This window comes from Nansenia antarctica (genome assembly GCF_963989245.1).
Source record: "Nansenia antarctica genome assembly, chromosome: 13".
Lineage (NCBI taxonomy): Eukaryota > Metazoa > Chordata > Actinopteri > Argentiniformes > Microstomatidae > Nansenia > Nansenia antarctica.
Window position 1 is genome coordinate 17,434,411 of NC_137683.1, and position 17,203 is coordinate 17,451,613.

Genomic DNA, 17,203 nt, shown 5'->3' on the forward strand with positions numbered 1-17,203 from the left:
TCCTATGGAAGGAATAAAGATGTGACAAGTACCATCTTTGTCATTAGCTTCTTTGAGCTTGGCCTTCTCTAGCTTCAATTGGTTGTCAAGGACCGTCTCCCCATTCAGCTCCAAAGCCTTTTTCAAGTCCTCTTCAGTGGAAAAGTCTATGTAGCCAAATCTCCTAAAGGATACAATCACTGTTTTAACCTAAATATTTGATATTCTAAGACAACAGAAATGTGTGTGCAAATACTGAAACTCCTATGGTGAATGACTGGGTAATATCACTTATGGTGAGGAACCCTACAAACATCTATGAGCACGATGTACTCACCTGGAACGGTCCAATCTAATGTCCTTAATGAACAGACTGTGTGTTTTGAAGAGGTTGGTCAAGGAGTCTTTGATTTCATCCACGTTCTTTAACTTGTTCAAGTTCCCAACAAAAAGACAAAAGCCTAAAAAGTAACATGCTAATTAGTTAGAGACAAATCAATAAAGCAGTCATAAAGAGGAAGTGATATCCATTCTTGTCCCAAATCATACCATCATTAATGGACTTCATCTTCTTAGATGGAGAAGTCTCCACTGTAGACTCTGCTTTCCTTTTTACTGCAAAGACATAAAACATAGATAAATACAGACACAACCATTGGTTTTTGTGAAAATTCAAATGAATGACATTCTCACCATTTCCATGTTGTTCATTGACATGGTCAACCTCACTGTTTTCAGTCATGGTCTCCACAACCTCTTCATCCTTGTCCATTGCATTCTCTGATTCACAGGTCACCTTTATTTGTTCCACCTCAATGGCAGGGTCAGGGGTTGTGTCCCTCTGATGTTCCTGGACAACTAAATTGGATTAGATTAGATTAAACTTTATTGTGATTGACAGAGTACAAGTACTAAGACAATGAAACACAGTTTGGCATCTAACCAGATGCAAAATAGTGCAAAATACATGATTATGTAGACAGTAAATAAGCTATTGCTAAATACCAGCACAGCAAGTACCAATTCAATTTGCCTGACTTAGGAAATTAATCATATTTTCAGAATTGCTTGGACAAGTATCCTTGAAGAAGCAGTCTCCTTACTGTGGTCATCTCTAACCACGTCCTTGTCCTCCTCTCCTACAGAACCATTGGCAGCTTCTTTGAGTTCGCCACCATCTTCATTTCCATCTTCCTTGGCACCACTGTTCATCAGCTCCTCCTCAGGCTCAACGTTCTCTGGGGGACCCCCCACCTCGTCTGCCTCTTCTGGCGCTGAAGGGTCAGTCTCAACTTCTGAAAAATATCAAAGATGTTTCAAGGAGTTAGGTGATGGCTATTCTACAGAGATGGGGGACTCAAGTCGCAAATGTAAGGACTTGAGACTTGCTTGACTAACATTGATAAAAGACTTGACTTGACTTTGACTTGGCATTCATGGTTTGAGACTTGACTTAGACTTGAGGCAGATGACTCGAAAGGACTTTACTTTTTAAAAATGTAATATTTGAGTTTGTTGGAGTGGCTCGTAGACATCCGGAGACAGTCCGTAAGGCGGTGTTGAGGGCGGCGTCCAGCTTCTTGACATGGGGGCTACGGCCCCAGACTGAGCATGTCCCATAATGTAATGTCAGTAATGTTTACATTTCTGGCTATATACATTTATTATTATTTTTTATTATTTGTTGGGATATACTTTTTTGTTGTTCATTTAGGAGGCTTGTTATTGATTGTCACAACATGTATTATTTTTTTTTTTAATGAAATGTGGAAACTGCTGTAGATCATCAGAATTTCATATGACTTGACTTGTGACTTGACCTGACCTCTCACCACAGTAACTGGGACTTGCTTGAGACTTGAAGGTTAAGACTTGAGACTTGCTTGTGACTTGCACAAGTGTGACTACTCCCACCTCTGCTATTCTATTATCGCATCGCACGCCGTGTGCATTGCGATGCGATATTGTCACACGACAACATTCGATTCTCCATTCACATTCATTCATTCATTGGTGTGAATTGAGAATCGAATGTTGTCGTGCGACAAAATCGCACGCCGTGTGCATTGGGCTTTACACTTGGCAATCACAACTACATAGCTGAGAGACAGCAATTACCAGAGGTTTTGTCATCTTCTTTATCTTCACCAGCTTCCAATACAGTCATCTTTCCAGCTCTCTTCTTTGATGCTGTCTTCGGGGTTGCCTAGAGATTAAACATGCACATTTGGGATAAGCATGCTCCAATGTTGTGTGATTGGAACAGTAATGCACAGATGTGTTACATCTTTGAAAGCAGCATAGCATAGGTTATATCGTGAGTTTAGAATGATAAGAAAGAATTATCTCAGTTTAGGGCAGTTCAGAGATATTGAGCGTCAAAGTTTTTACATTCCATTATGTTTTGTGAGATGGAACCTTTGTATTTTAAGAATTACTAACTCAAAAATGTAAACATTTTAAAAACAGCGTAGCATTTTAGCATCATAAATCGCCTTCACTACAGTAAATGAGCCTAACAGCTATCGAGACTCTTTTCTGGAATACGTTCTAATGCGATAACAAAAAGAAGAAGAAATCATGCATGTACAGTACTTACTGCGCCTGATTTAACCATGTTTCTGTATTATTCTCTCAGCAGCTGAGCATGCCTGTTCACACGTGGACCTGCACTGTTCACGAACGTCATACGTCATAACGTCATTAGTTACTGTTGAAATGCTGCGTAGCTCGCTCAGAGGATACTCGAGATACACTAGCAGTGATGTCGGTATAGTTTCACCTATATAATGACATAAAACCCAAGCACTACGAGATATTCACGCAATTCACACCGACATTAACAGTTAGTCTGAATCTGAACTAAACAGAGCCCAGATGACAGAAGCCGCACATAAATACAAATGACACCATCTCCCAACATGCACTACAAGGAGATAAACCACCCGGAAATGATCAAGTCATCTTTTGGCTTGTGTTCGAAATGGCATACTAGATATTACATACTCAATATGTACTGCATACGACATACTAAATTCATAATACTATTATAAAACATTGAGAAATGTCCTGACCATGAGCCTAAAGCAGCTATACAGCAGCATCCAAAATGCTATTTTCTTTAGGGCAGGGGTCGGCAATTAGGTTTGGCCTCGGGCCAACATTTTTTTGAGCCACTAGATGGCGGGCCAGAACATAATCAAAGGCTAATTTAAGTAATTGATTGTTAAAAAAATGTGACACGTTCTAATACTTGTACACATTGCTAGTCAACTAACACAGCTTGTTTTGTGAGCCTGCTAACAATGTAAAGTAGTGTTATAGTTAACTAGGTAGTAGTCCAATCCATTACGTTGCAGTATTAGGCTTGACTAGCGAGTTTGTGTTGTGATTCTCAACAACGTTGAAACGTAGTTTCACCCTCTTCCATAGTTTTGAATAATAAATGTGTGGACTGACGATGTATCGCAGCCTAACTTATTCTAATAATTATTTAACATAGTTTTATTCCGATAATTATTCCCCCCTCCTCCCAGACAAGGTCACATTATTATTGGATTGGTTGTTTGCGTGTCGGGTGAAGTTAGCTAAACATTTAACCTGCTAGCAAGAGAAACATAATGTCACTCTCCAAAGGTCTAAAGAGGAAAGTTGACGGTGAAAACAGGGCATTTAAAGAGGAATGGACAGCGAACTATACGTTCATCCTACCTGGTTTCATCAATGCAAAGCCGTTGTGAGACTCACATTTTCCGTGCTCACAATGTTCCCTTTCTATACATGCGAGTCGTCCTTTTCGTCAATGAATGTGATAAAGACGCACGAGAGGAATCGATTGATGCATAAAAAATAAAAATAAACTGCCTGCGGATGGCGGTATACCCTTCAAATAACAAACAATCTCTGCATGTCTCGCGGACATCTCAACATGGATCCACGTCGTTATCATAATGGTCTTATTAATTAGTAATCACTGAGTATGAAAGCATAGTGGGACTGTCAAATTAGTCCAGAAATCTCCTCAGTAAAGTTTTGTGTCAATCCAGGAGGAACTCCAGACAGCTCTGAACCCCTTACAGGAGATCGTTGCATCGTAGAAAGAAGGTTGCGGCGGTGCATAAACTATAGAGTTGCGATAGTTGAGACTCTCTCTAATTAATTTGAAATACAGTGTCCGTTATTACAAACCTGCCTAAATGTCCCTTTGAAAACACTCAAGTTATCACTATTATCAATAATCAAATCAAGAATATTATTAGTTTTCAAAACAACCGCGGATTAAAGTGACGTCAATATCACCAGATATCAAGCAAATACTGACCGATGGGAGATGCCACTTTTCACATTACGTGAGTACCAAGCCTGTCGTTATTGTATTTAATAACCTAATTGTATTTTGTATATTTTGAATGAATGGCTTATGGCTCATTGTACTTATTATCCCTAATAGCGCGTTTGCTCTGTCGTTTCAGGAGCATAGGCCTACCACCACTTTTGCGCCGATTTTGTTGTCAATGTTTTTCAGAAAATTAAACAGAATTTGCTTTGTTACTGTTCATAATTATGTGTGTTGCAGTCACATATGTAAACATTACGTTTGAATGATTTAATGAGCTGATGTTATTTTTTTCAAACCACACACGCTATTTCAGCACCACGCCTTGTCCACCTACTTATGATTCACTATGAGGGGTTCAGCGTCAGTGCGCTTCGCTGCCTGATTGTCTGTCCCTGTGTCATTCACTCTCAACATGAATAAAAGTACAATACGCCTTATTCAGGTGGAGGTCGATTCTCTATTCGGACATTATAGGCGTGGTGTGGGACTGTCGGTCCGATATTGTAAAAAAAAGAAAAAAAAAAAAAGAAGTGGATTCTCAAAATAATCTGCTGGGCCAAATATTATTGGTGACGGGCCAGCAATGGCCCAGGGCCGCCTATTGCCGACCCCTGCTTTAGGGGGTGATCAACTTCATGAGCTGATAACTGTGATAAAGTTACCACTTAGGAATGGTTATCATACCACAATCTAATCTACAGACATGTATCTTTTCAAAATATATTATATATAGTTAAGTTTTGCCACCCTGAGTGAGTGACAAAAAGTGACATTTTGGGCTCTGGCCCGGACTAAAAGGGAGGATTTGACACGCCGGACGCGTCCTAACGATTCCCACCGGAGTTGGGGTAGACCTCGCCCCTCCGCCACGCCCCCAGCGGGCTCGACTCGCCGCCCCGCCCCGCAGGCTGCATCCCTATGGAAACGGCATACATTTTCGCGGACTGCGTGGCTATTTTAAACATTACCGTTTCAATCAAACACGTAATATGTCACTGTAGCGTACTCCTAATGTCCACCATGTACTTGAAACACAAATCAGATATTTATTCTCTCGTTAGCCTATGCTAACGCGTTAGCGTGCTAGCTAAGCATAACTGACCATGTTAAACTCCATTGACTACGTGAGCCTTAGCTAGTCTAGCTAACGTTAGTTCAAGCCAGTGGTGTAGTCTACGTGATACGCAGGACTACGCCGTATACCCACTAGGAAAGGCCAAGGATTTGCGTATACCCACTAGGAACGGCCAAGGATTTGCGTGTCACCCACTAAAAAATGCGCGAGAATACGTAACGGCGTTTTGTGACAGAACTTTCACTTTCATTCATAAAATTCACCCCGTCTGTGTTACGAAGCACTTACTTCGAACTTTCTGACATGTTTGTTATCGCATAACCAGTCGTTCAGAATGTCTCAGTATTTCCCCTACAGAGCCTTGGGGTGGGCGGGCCGCGAATTTGCGAAACCTAGGATGGTAGGGGGAGTCTCGCCAGCCAATGAGGGGGCAATGAGGGAGTGCTTCGCCAACCAATCAGGTAGCGGTATTGCCCTGCCTCCCCTTACCATCCTAGGTTTCGCAAATTCGCGGGCGGGCCAGACCTCCACACACAGCTTCGTGCCGCGGGAGAATGGTTTGTTTTTGTTTTGTGTGCGCGTGCGACGCGAGAGAGTTTTTGCAGGGTGAAAGCTCTGCAGAAGAAAGTAAGCAAGTTGAAACGTTAGCAAATATAATTACTGTGTTCTGACAGAGAAAGTTGGTTCAAATGAGTCGTTATTATTGTGATTAGAAAGTGTCTGATTATAGTTTCATGGTGTGAATTCATTGATTGATTGATTGATTGAAAACTTTATTAGAAGATTTGCAGAAGTAGGTACATGAAAGTACATATTACATACAAGGTCAACTAACAGGATAAAAACCCAAGAAAGCCACTGGCTTATTTCAATTGGGGTCCTTGATTCTCAATTCATCGTTACATGTAAGACAGACAAAAAAGCTAGTACTATCTACAAGATAATACAGACAGATAACTATTACTATCTACAAGATAAACACACATCCATCATGGGAAGAACAATACAATACAATACAATACAATACAATACAATACAATCATAGCTTTCAGTCACGTGGTTTCTTCCCTAGCAACCACCAAACTGACGGGCAACAAGTATCATAGCAACATCGCTCAACATGGCTGCCTACTATTTAGACCACCTCACTCATGAAGAACTATCAAGATACACGACGGTGATAGGAGTGGAGGATTGACACCATTCAAATAGTGTTGGATTCCCTGTCTTCTACTCTATCCGGACACGTTAGAATTATTTTCCTAACCCCCGGAGAATCAAAGTTATTGACCTGCAAAGGGTGCCTCCTTGACCGGCTTTTCCCGTGAATAACACCGGTTATGGAGGTGGTACAAACATAAGACTATTATTGCTAAATTCACCATCAGTATACGGTCATTTTGAGCCCTTAACCACCGCGCTGACACCCCGAGAAGATATACTTTTAATATGAAACTCGATCAACCGGGCGTTCACCGGCTGCTGGACGAAACTCCCAACTCCCGCTGTCAGCGAGGCGAGGGAATATTTCTACCCGGGAATTCGCTCCTTGCTGTGTCCACGGTGATAGGAGTGGAGGATCGACTCCATTCAAATAGTGTTGGATTCCCCGTCTTCTACTCTATCCGGACACGTTGGAATTATTTTCCTAACCCCCGGAGAATCAAAGTTATTGACCTGCAAAGGGTGCCTCCTTGACCGGCTTTTCCCGTGAATAACACCGGTTATGGAGGTGGTACAAACATAAGACTATTATTGCTAAATTCACCATCAGTATACGGTCATTTTGAGTACTTAACCACCGCGCTGACACCCCGAGAAGATATACTTTTAATATGAAACTCGATCAACCGGGCGTTCACCGGCTGCTGGACGAAACTCCCAACTCCCGCTGTCAGCGAGGCGAGGGAATATTTATATCCGGGAATTCGCTCCTTGCTGTGTCCACGGTGATAGGAGTGGAGGATCGACTCCATTCAAATAGTGTTGGATTCCCTGTCTTCTACTCTATCCGGACACGTTGGAATTATTTTCCTAACCCACGGGAAATCAAAGTTATTAACCCGCAAAAAGTGGGTTTTGCCCGTGGGTTTTGCCCGCAAAAAGTGCCTTTTGCCCGTCAGGTGGGCGTTTCCACTATGCTGTGACGTCACATGAAAGCTATGAATAATAGTGTCAAAGAACTAGCAAGCTAGCTAGCGTGCTCAGAGGTGATGAGATGAGCTAGTCTGCTGCACACTTGCCAGCTAAAGAGCTAACTGGAGGCACTTTATTATTTTACTTAAAGTAGATATACAATCTTTCTTATTCTGCTAGAATTGGGCTTTATGGTAATACCATAATGGTATATTTACAGTACATGGACAGTGGATTGAAGCATTGGAACAAACCCTCACTCATTGGAAATGTCTGTTTTTTGTAGTTGGACATACGATTTTCTTACAGGTGAGAGAGTAAGTAAAGACAGTATCTGACTGCATTGCCCACAGCAACCCAATATTCAATTAGAATGATGTTATGATTTGATATGAATTCAATGTATACCTCTTATTAAATTATAAATACTTTGGTTGTTATATTTGCGTTTTGGTTGACAGCAAAAGAGGGAGAGAGGAGGATAGAGAGGGAGAGAAGGAGAGAGAGCAGGATGGTGTCGGCACACCAGAGAGAGAGAGAGAGAGCAAGAACCAGGTGAGAAAGTGGACAGGTAGTCAAGACCACATAATGGAATGGAATGGAATGGACTTTATTTGTCATTGCTACAGTACAGGTACCAAACAACGAAATTTAGGAGGGGTGGCTCCCCTGGTGTTAGGAAAGGGATTTATTTTTTATTTTTTAGAAAAAGCACAAAATCACAAGGTAAGGTAAGGAGCTGGTTTACATAAATAAAGGCTATGTACACAATCCACTGTACTATACTGCACAGATAGTCAACTAGGGTTGTCATATTGCACAAAAGTATTTTTTCACGTTATTTTAATAAGTATTAAAATAAAAATGTACATACAAATATTCTTAAAAACACTAAAAAACACCAGCGTGGAAGCCACTCCGAGCCTCGCGTCTAAGCGCGCCGCCATCTTGGATCTAGATAGGATAAGTAAGTAGCCTTGAGAACCGATGGTTCTCGAGCCTAAAGGCCCTTAGGGGGCAGGAGCCTATCTCCTGTTTCTGTAGCGTGAGGCAGCTTGATGTACAAGTACAGTCCATGCCACCCCCCCCCCCCCCCCCAAGGCAGCAAACACCGGTGTAGATGCATACTGTATGCATAAGTGAGTGTGGCTGTGGTGGTGCTTATGGGGTGTCGCTACGGGACAGGTGTCGCTCTGACTGGGAGGGCAAAATCACAGTATACCCACTAGAAAAAACTAGACTACACCACTGGTTCAAGCGTCTTCTTTAACCTAAAATCGTTCAAAGCCCTCCAACGAGTGCATAGCTAGCTAGCTAACCAACACTTAGAATACATTGCTAAAATAATAGCATCCACAACACAAAGTTTTTGTTGGTTTCGCCAGCAAGGCTCCTCTGTCTGGGGACTGGGGCTGATTAACACTTAAGGGGGGAGTCTTGAAGCTACAGCAATGAATAAGACGCAGGCTACTAGACTAGGCCTACTGACATTTTTAACCTTGCATGAACATTATCAATAATACCAAAAGCAAAATATTATCTTAAGCATTGTAAGCATGTGCCATCTCTAAAGGACCATAGGCAGGAAGCTGCAGTTTCTTTACTAAAAGAGATCAATCAATCAATCTAAGCTTTATTTGTATAGCACATTTCATACCCAGAGGCAACACAATGCGCTTTACAGAGAACAAGGGATGCGGGCTGGGTATCGCCACTGATTTCCCAAAACGATTCGATTCCGATTCACAGCTCCCGATTCGATTCGATTCCGATTCCGATTCGATTTAGTTACAATATCAATTTTCCTTAAATATGAAGAGATTCTCAGAACTAATGCTATAAATGGTTCAAGGAACCCTATAACATGTAGCATTGTTAAACATATCAATGTTTACATTAAGAATTGACTCCAAAGCAGTTACATGAATGTACTTCTTATTGGAACATAAATGAACATCATTGACCAACATTTTGCTAAATCAGACACTACAAAACGTGCTTTTTAACATGCTTTACTGCAGCCAGTGTAAATAAATGGGCTACAAACATAGCCTATCGGTAAACAAGACATCACATATCCCTCAGTCAGGACTGTCTCAAATAGCTTATTTGCATAATATATATATATATACAAAATAAAAATGTGCAAAACTCAAACGAAAATAGTGCAATAGATGAGGGTATTTTGGGGAACAAAAAAACACATTGTAAACCATAATGTCCATGAAACTAAAGCCCTTCATTACTGCTTTCTCACTTTTTGGAGATTGGAAGATTTTATTCAGGAATAAACATAATTGGAAAATCAATGATTATTAAAATACTGTAGTATACAGTAACAATAAGTTAGTGGAAACACCACAAATCTACGGAACCACTTATTGAGGCATCACCCTGACGTGAAACATGGAAAAGAGGATCCGAAACAAGCCTCGCTGATAAAGTGGCAAGTGATTGTCAGGTACGAGTCCATTGCTCTGGATGTCCAGCTGTCACACGTTATGGCAACTCTCTCTGCTGGCTGGAGTGAAGTTGCGATGTCACGTTTCACCTGCGCGGACATGTCTATGAACAGATTGAAGTGAACAGATTGACAATAGCAGGCCTATTAAATACAATGACAGTCAAAACTGTCCTTTTGAGCCGTCTTTGGGTCTTCAATATATACAAAGGGGTAGAGGAGCACCAAAATATTATGTCCTGCCTCGAAGGAACGATGAGAGAGGGGCACTGTAATCCACTGTGTCGCGCCTCTGTAGTGGATGAGGGGCACTGTGTACGGTAGTGTCCTGCCTCTGTAGTGGATATGGGGCACTGTACGGTAGCGTCCTGCCTCTGTAGTGGATGAGGGGCACTGTACGGTAGCGTCCTGCCTCTGTAGTGGATGAGGGGCACTGTACGGTAGCGTCCTGCCTCTGTAGTGGATGAGGGGCACTGTACGGTAGCGTCCTGCCTCTGTAGTGGATGAGGGGCACTGTACGGTAGCGTCCTGCCTCTGTAGTGGATGAGGGGCACTGTACGGTAGCGTCCTGCCTCTGTAGTGGATGAGGGGCACTGTACGGTAGCGTCCTGCCTCTGTAGTGGATGAGGGGCACTGTACGGTAGTGTCCTGCCTCTGTAGTGGATGAGGGGCACTGTACGGTAGCGTCCTGCCTCTGTAGTGGATGAGGGGCACTGTACGGTAGCGTCCTGCCTCTGTAGTGGATGAGGGGCAGTTCCTCAGTGCTTTTTGGCCAGGCTGGTGTTTGAGGCCACTGCAGAAGTCAAGTTGTGCCGCTTGACTGGTCGCCCAGCAGACAAGCGCCTTTTTGAGCCGCAGCTCTGCTTCCTCCGTGCCACAGCTGTGGGCTGGCAGCCAATCATTGGGCCTGGCCGTTTGGCGGCCCGCCTCAAAGTGACTTGCTGGTCAGAGTACTGCTCCTTCCAAAGGTGTGGACAGCTGACAGTAGTGCAGCTGGGTTGTTCTTCAGCAGCTGATGCTGTTTGGCCATCTTCACCAACCCAGCGAAGAAGAGGGGATCCTCTTGGCCTCTTCTTTTCAGATCCTCCATCATGTTTTCCACGATGGAGGCACCACCAGAATCTGTGATATCCAAGAAGAAAATAGGTTTGAATTAATTTACATACAGTGAAGGAACAGTTCTAAAAATGTCCATTATCCGCAATGCTATCCCAATCTCAGCAGAATCGTTGAATACTACAGTGCTGTCTGTATGGCAGTCACACTGAACCACATTCACCACTATTAACAAACACTGTTAACAATGATGATGATACAGGATGATACGGACCAGGCAGAGGAACATGTACTTCAGGGTCATAGGGCATAGAAGGGCCTTGCTGTGCACCATACTCTCCCCTGCACAGCTTTTGGAAGAGTCTGAACAAAAAAATGTTAGCCAATAAAGTTATAATATGCATGCTGTATACCGTTTCAAACTATACATCCCACTCCACTGCTCATATGTGTTCAAATGTGTGACACATACACAACCATCATCAACATAGTATTATACAGTCTCAACCCCAATCATGTGAGGGGTCTTTTGACAATACATACATAATAACTACAATATGATCTTAAAAAAAAGGTGCACCTTATGACAAACTGGAGGTCTGGGCAGATCTCTCTGTTCGCTGAGGCATGGACATATCTCTCCCCATACTGCATTTGCAGGTCGTGCTTCAACACACAAAGTGCTGATGTGGGAGAGTGGCCGATTTCAAAAAGCCTCGTCAGGCTCTCAATTGATTCCTTCCCCACATCTCTGTGCCCAAGGGCCTCGGCCACAAACAGGTTGTGGTTGTGGGTGTTCTTTACCATGACTTCCAATGGGAAGTCAGGCATGTGTCTGTCCTTGCAGCTGTTGACAGAATCATATCAACATTATGTTAAGTTTCAGCCAGTGAATGAGGGAATCAGTGGATTGGTGAGGTAACAAGGAGGATGTGGATGAGTTGAAATACTTGGCGTCAACTATCCAAAGTAATGGAGAGCGTAAAATAGAGGTGAAGAAGATAGTGCAAGCTGGGTGGAGTGGGTGGAGAAGTGTCTTAAGAATGATTTGTGACAGAATGCTACCAGAATTCTACCACCAATAGTGAAAAGGAAAGTTTACACGTGGTGGCATTGTCTGACAAAGAACTAAACAAGAGGCAGAGCTCGGTTTTGGACATGGCAGATAGGAGACGAGCTGGTAGGGGTAAGGATGCTGGAGATAGAGCTGAAGGAAAAGGCGGAGGCCTAAAAGAAGGTATATGGTGTGGTGAGGGTGGACATGCAGATGGTTGGAGTGAGAGAAGCTGATACAGGACAGTTTAAAATGGAAAAAAATACTCTGCTAACGAGGATGTTAAGTTTAAGCCAAGGATGAATATAACAACATGATTATCAGCGTACAGTAGACCTGCATACATCTCTCAACTCACCGGCTAATCTGCCGCCTCCGCTTTAGAGGCTGCTGGCACTGTTTCAGGGTGAGAGACATTGTGGCTGGACAGCATGTGTTTTTAGATGAAGGTCTCGAATTGGCCGTCATAGACCTCACATCAACATGGTGCTGACACTTGTAGTCCACCTAAACAAAACATTATATTCACTATATAAACGTAAAGTGGAAGGAGTTGAGAAGCTATGTGAATGCCATCCGCCTGATACGTGACTGTTTGGAGCAGGCACAAGACATTTTAACTGTTACCTTTAAAAGAACGCGCTTTGCCAGACATGGAACGGTTCTTTGGACCCTCCATGTTACCCCGGAGTGTTTTGCTGCCTTCACCCACTCCCTTGCCTCGTCCTCTGTCCTGACCTGGACTCTAATTTGTGCCTCAAATGAAGCATGATCCCCTGGTGATGGCAGGTCCATGTATTTGCACACATGGTATGTGTGATCAGGGGGTAGCCAACTCTGCAGATGGAAGCCACAGAGGAAGAAAATACAATTAGTATGGACGGATATACATTGGGACTTTTACCTCATAACCTTATCCTACAATGATGACTTATTGCGATTCTCATCAGTTCCCTTCTTCCAGTTGCTAGGTTCATAAATAAACACTTTAGGGCTCAATCTGTCAATAACAAGCTAGTACTCAACAATAAGCAATCCGGTCTTCTCTGGTCATAACTGTCATCATATTTCATATTTACATGCTAACAGCAATGTAATTTGAAGGGCTTGACTTTGTAGCCTACATTATGTGTGAACACATTACTTTTTCCTTGTGATGAGTTCACTTGTCTGAAGGACAAGTAGGCTACAGTACATGAAAAAGCCCTGCTAAACTTTAACGTTATACCTTCAATTGAGGATATTCCTCCACGTTTTCCTTGACATCTGAGCACACACTGACCTGGCTGAAATAAGTACAAATAAGTAATAAGTACAAAGTTGAAAGGCGACAGTTATGAATAATCATTAATGACACATCAATCTCACAATCTTGTGAGATTAAGTCACATTTTTACCTTGGTGTACTGACTCCAGGGCCAGTGCTACTGACAGTGACAGGGTTCACTGATGGTCTGTAAATTACCAAGGAGAAGTGTTAGGTTCAAAATGTAGGAGCCTATAACCTAAGTTACACTTTGAACGACTGATCTATTTTGTAATTTGTGGAAAACGGACCTTAGGTAAACTAACGTTAAACTTCACCAACAGCGAGGCGGCTAGCTAACTCGTTCAGTCATCTATTTTGTAATTTGTGGAAAACGGACCTTAGGTAAACGAACGTTAAACTTCACCAACAGCGAGCTGGCTAGCTAACTCGTTCAGTCATCAAGGCATCTAATCAAATAACCAAAATCATGAATGAAAGACCCAAATATGTACTTTGGACTCCAACTAGGATAAGTTCATTCACAATGCACATGGAGTTCATATTTTAACTTTAGAAACGTTGATAAATGAAACCTACGCGGGCGCAGCATAAGTATGGCAGTCTTGCATTGACATCTTGCAGCGAGGAAAGAGATGGAGCACGGTTTCCATAGGGACGCAGCCTGGGGGCGGCGAGTCGAGCCCGCTGGGCGCGTGGCGGGCGTGGCGGAGGGCGTGGTCTACCCCAACTCGGGTGGGAATCGTTAGGACGTGGACAGCGTCGTACATGCTATGAGCGTTTGTGCTATTAATTTATTTGCCCTGTGGCACGCGTGTGACAGACAGAGGCGCTTGTATGTAACGTTACGTAGCAGGGGTTTTCCATGTTGAAGCCAGGAGAACGCGAGATGAAATGAAGTGAGGGGTGGTCGCTATTAAAATACCAGGTAGTCATGGTGGATGATCATGAATGATGCTTGATAAGTGAATGCTATTTCAATTATGTTGAGTCCAGAATCAAATATTTCATGAGACATTATTTGAATTTGCAATGGGAACGTATGTTAAGCCAGAGAGACTGGACAACAGGGTGACATTCACAGGTGTGCAGACTTGAGAAGGTGAGGTACAACATGCACTGGAGCCCGCGGCCACTCGCGCGACCACACGACTAACCGAAAAAATAATCGACAGATTAGTCGACTACCAAAATAATCGTTAGTTGCAGCCCTAATGTCAACTAAGGCTATTCAATAGCTTCACAAACTCTCACCCTTTGCTAGAGCAGTCAAAACCAATGGGAAACCTGAAGTCGACAGCCTTGTCAAAGACATTCTTTAGGTCTTCCTTAGTTGTAGAAAATGGCAATTTCTTTACAAACAAGGTCCTGGCATCTTTAGCTGTGGAAAAAAAGACAATTATTACATTATGGGCCGGTTTCACAGACAAGGCTTAAGCCTAATCCTAGACTAAAAAACATCTTCAATGGAGATTTTACATTGAAAGTGTGATTTAGTCCAGGACTAGGCTTAAGCCTTGTCTCTGAAACCGGCCCCAAGTGTCTCTAGAAGGCACCGCACAGAACACAGAAATCAAATGGAAAAATCTATGCATTCCTAAGGAAGGAATAAAGATGTGACAAGTACCATCTTTGTCATGAGCTTCTTTGAGCTTGGCCTTCTCTAGCTTCAATTGGTTGTCAAGGACCGTCTCCCCATTCAGCTCCAAAGCCTTTTTCAAGTCCTCTTCAGTGGAAAAGTCTATGTAGCCAAATCTCCTAAAGGATACAATCACTGTTTTAACCAAAATATTTGATATTCTAAGACAACAGAAATGTGTGTGCAAATACTGAAACTCCTATGGTGAATGACTGGGTAATATCACTTATGGTGAGGAAACCTACCAACATCTATGAGCACGATGTACTCACCTGGAACGGTCCAATCTAATATCCTTAATGAACAGACTGTGTGTTTTGAAGAGGTTGGTCAAGGAGTCTTTGATTTCATCCACGTTCTTTAACTTGTTCAAGTTCCCAACAAAAAGACAAAAGCCTAAAAAGTAACATGCTAATTAGTTAGAGACAATCAAAATAAAGCAGTCATAAAGAGGAAGTGATATCCATTCTTGTCCCAAATCATACCATCATTAATGGACTTCATCTTCTTAGATGGAGAAGTCTCCACTTTAGACTCTGCTTTCCTTTTTACTGCAAAGACATAAAACATAGATAAATACAGACACAACCATTGGTTTTTGTGAAAATTCAAATGAACGACATTCTCACCATTTCCATGTTGTTCATTGACATGGTCAACCTCACTGTTTTCAGTCATGGTCTCCACAACCTCTTCATCCTTGTCCATTGCATTCTCTGATTCACAGGTCACCTTTATTTGTTCCACCTCAATGGCAGGGTCAGGGGTTGTGTCCCTCTGATGTTCCTGGACAACTAAATTGGATTAGATTAGATTAAACTTTATTGTGATTAACAGAGTACAAGTACTAAGACAATGAAACACAGTTTGCATTGGGCTTTACACTTGGCAATCACAACTACATAGCTGAGAGACAGCAATTACCAGAGGTTTTGTCATCTTCTTTATCTTCACCAGCTTCCGATACAGTCGTCTTTCCAGCTCTCTTCTTTGATGCTGTCTTCGGGGTTGCCTAGAGATTAAACATGCACATTTGGGATAAGCATGCTCCAATGTTGTGCCATTGGAACAGTAATGCACAGCTGTGTTACATCTTTGAAAGCAGCATAGGTTATATCGTGAGTTTAGAATTTAATTATAAGGTTCTATCTCCGTTTAGGGCAGTTCAGAGATATTGAGCGTCAAAGTTTTTACATTCCATTATGTTTTGTGAGATGGAACCTTTGTATTTTATGAATTACTAACTCAAAAATGTCAACATTTTAAAAATAACACCACACAGGCATTAATAAACACCTAATGGATCAGATTATGTAAAAAAAAAAAACTCGATTTTGACAAAAATGGAGATAGAACCTTATAATTCTAACGTCACGATATGTAAACAGAGAACATGTTAGTCAACTATTTTTGTACACTAGTGGTAACAGTCGGCCCCTTGCCGTTGTCGCACGATGCGATGGCAACACGTATTGCAAGTAAACAGCGTAGCATTTTAGCATCATAAATCGCCTTCACTACAGTTAGTAAATGAGCCTAACAGCTATCGAGACTCTTTTCTGGAATACGTTCTAATGCGATAACAAAAAGAAGAAGAAATCATGCATGTACAGTACTTACTGCGCCAGATTTAACCATGTTTCTGTATTATTCTCTCAGCAGCTGAACATGCCTGTTCACACGTGGACCTGCACTGTTCACGAACGTCATACGATGAGTTCCTGTTGAAATGCTGCGTAGCTCGCTCAGAGGACACTCGAGATACACTAGCAGTGATGTCGGTATAGTTTCACCTATATAATGACATAAAACCCAAGCACTACGAAGATATTCACGCAATTCACACCGACATTAACAGTCAGTCTGAATCTGAACTAAACAGAGCCCGGATATGACAGACGCCGCACATAAGTACAAATGACACCATCTCCCAACATGCACTACAATGAGATAAACCACCCGGAAATGAATGTCATCTTTTGGCTTGTGTTCGAAATGGCATACTAGCATACTGCACATTATTACATACTCAATAAGTACTGCATACGACATACTAAATTCATAATACTATTGAGAAATGTCCTGACCATGAGCCTAAAGCAGCTATACAGCAGCATCCAAAATGCGATTAATTTCTTTAGGGGGTGATCAACTTCATGAGCTGATAACTGTGATAAATAAAGTGACCACTTAGGAA

At 42.2% G+C, this 17,203-nt stretch overlaps 2 protein-coding genes across 7 annotated transcripts in view; both read right to left on the reverse strand.

The window, feature by feature from the left end:
• Positions 1 to 2,651, reverse strand: part of LOC308169611 (polyamine-transporting ATPase 13A3-like) — a 30,715-nt gene extending 28,064 nt beyond the window's left edge. For all 6 annotated transcript variants that reach the window (XM_080544311.1, XM_080544309.1, XM_080544310.1 and 3 more), the window contains exons 1-7: positions 2,579 to 2,651; positions 2,098 to 2,185; positions 1,083 to 1,274; positions 673 to 837; positions 529 to 594; positions 317 to 440; positions 33 to 163 (exon numbers count right to left, since the gene is read on the reverse strand). In XM_080544311.1, coding sequence (XP_080400437.1) covers positions 33 to 163; positions 317 to 440; positions 529 to 594; positions 673 to 837; positions 1,083 to 1,274; positions 2,098 to 2,185; positions 2,579 to 2,596 — 784 coding nt within the window. In that variant the 5' untranslated portion in view covers positions 2,597 to 2,651. The remainder of the gene's footprint in view (positions 1 to 32; positions 164 to 316; positions 441 to 528; positions 595 to 672; positions 838 to 1,082; positions 1,275 to 2,097; positions 2,186 to 2,578) is intronic.
• Positions 2,652 to 10,918: 8,267 nt separating this feature from the next.
• Positions 10,919 to 16,644, reverse strand: LOC308169344 (uncharacterized protein; the record flags this gene model as incomplete). Its single annotated transcript, XM_080544029.1, has 14 exons — positions 10,919 to 11,112; positions 11,317 to 11,396; positions 11,627 to 11,893; positions 12,459 to 12,607; positions 12,728 to 12,937; positions 13,329 to 13,386; positions 13,498 to 13,554; positions 14,622 to 14,748; positions 14,995 to 15,125; positions 15,279 to 15,402; positions 15,492 to 15,557; positions 15,636 to 15,800; positions 15,931 to 16,018; positions 16,627 to 16,644. 14 exons carry the CDS (start codon positions 16,642 to 16,644, stop codon positions 10,919 to 10,921), a joined length of 1,734 nt encoding a protein of 577 aa, XP_080400155.1.
• Between the last annotated feature and the right edge of the window lie 559 nt (positions 16,645 to 17,203).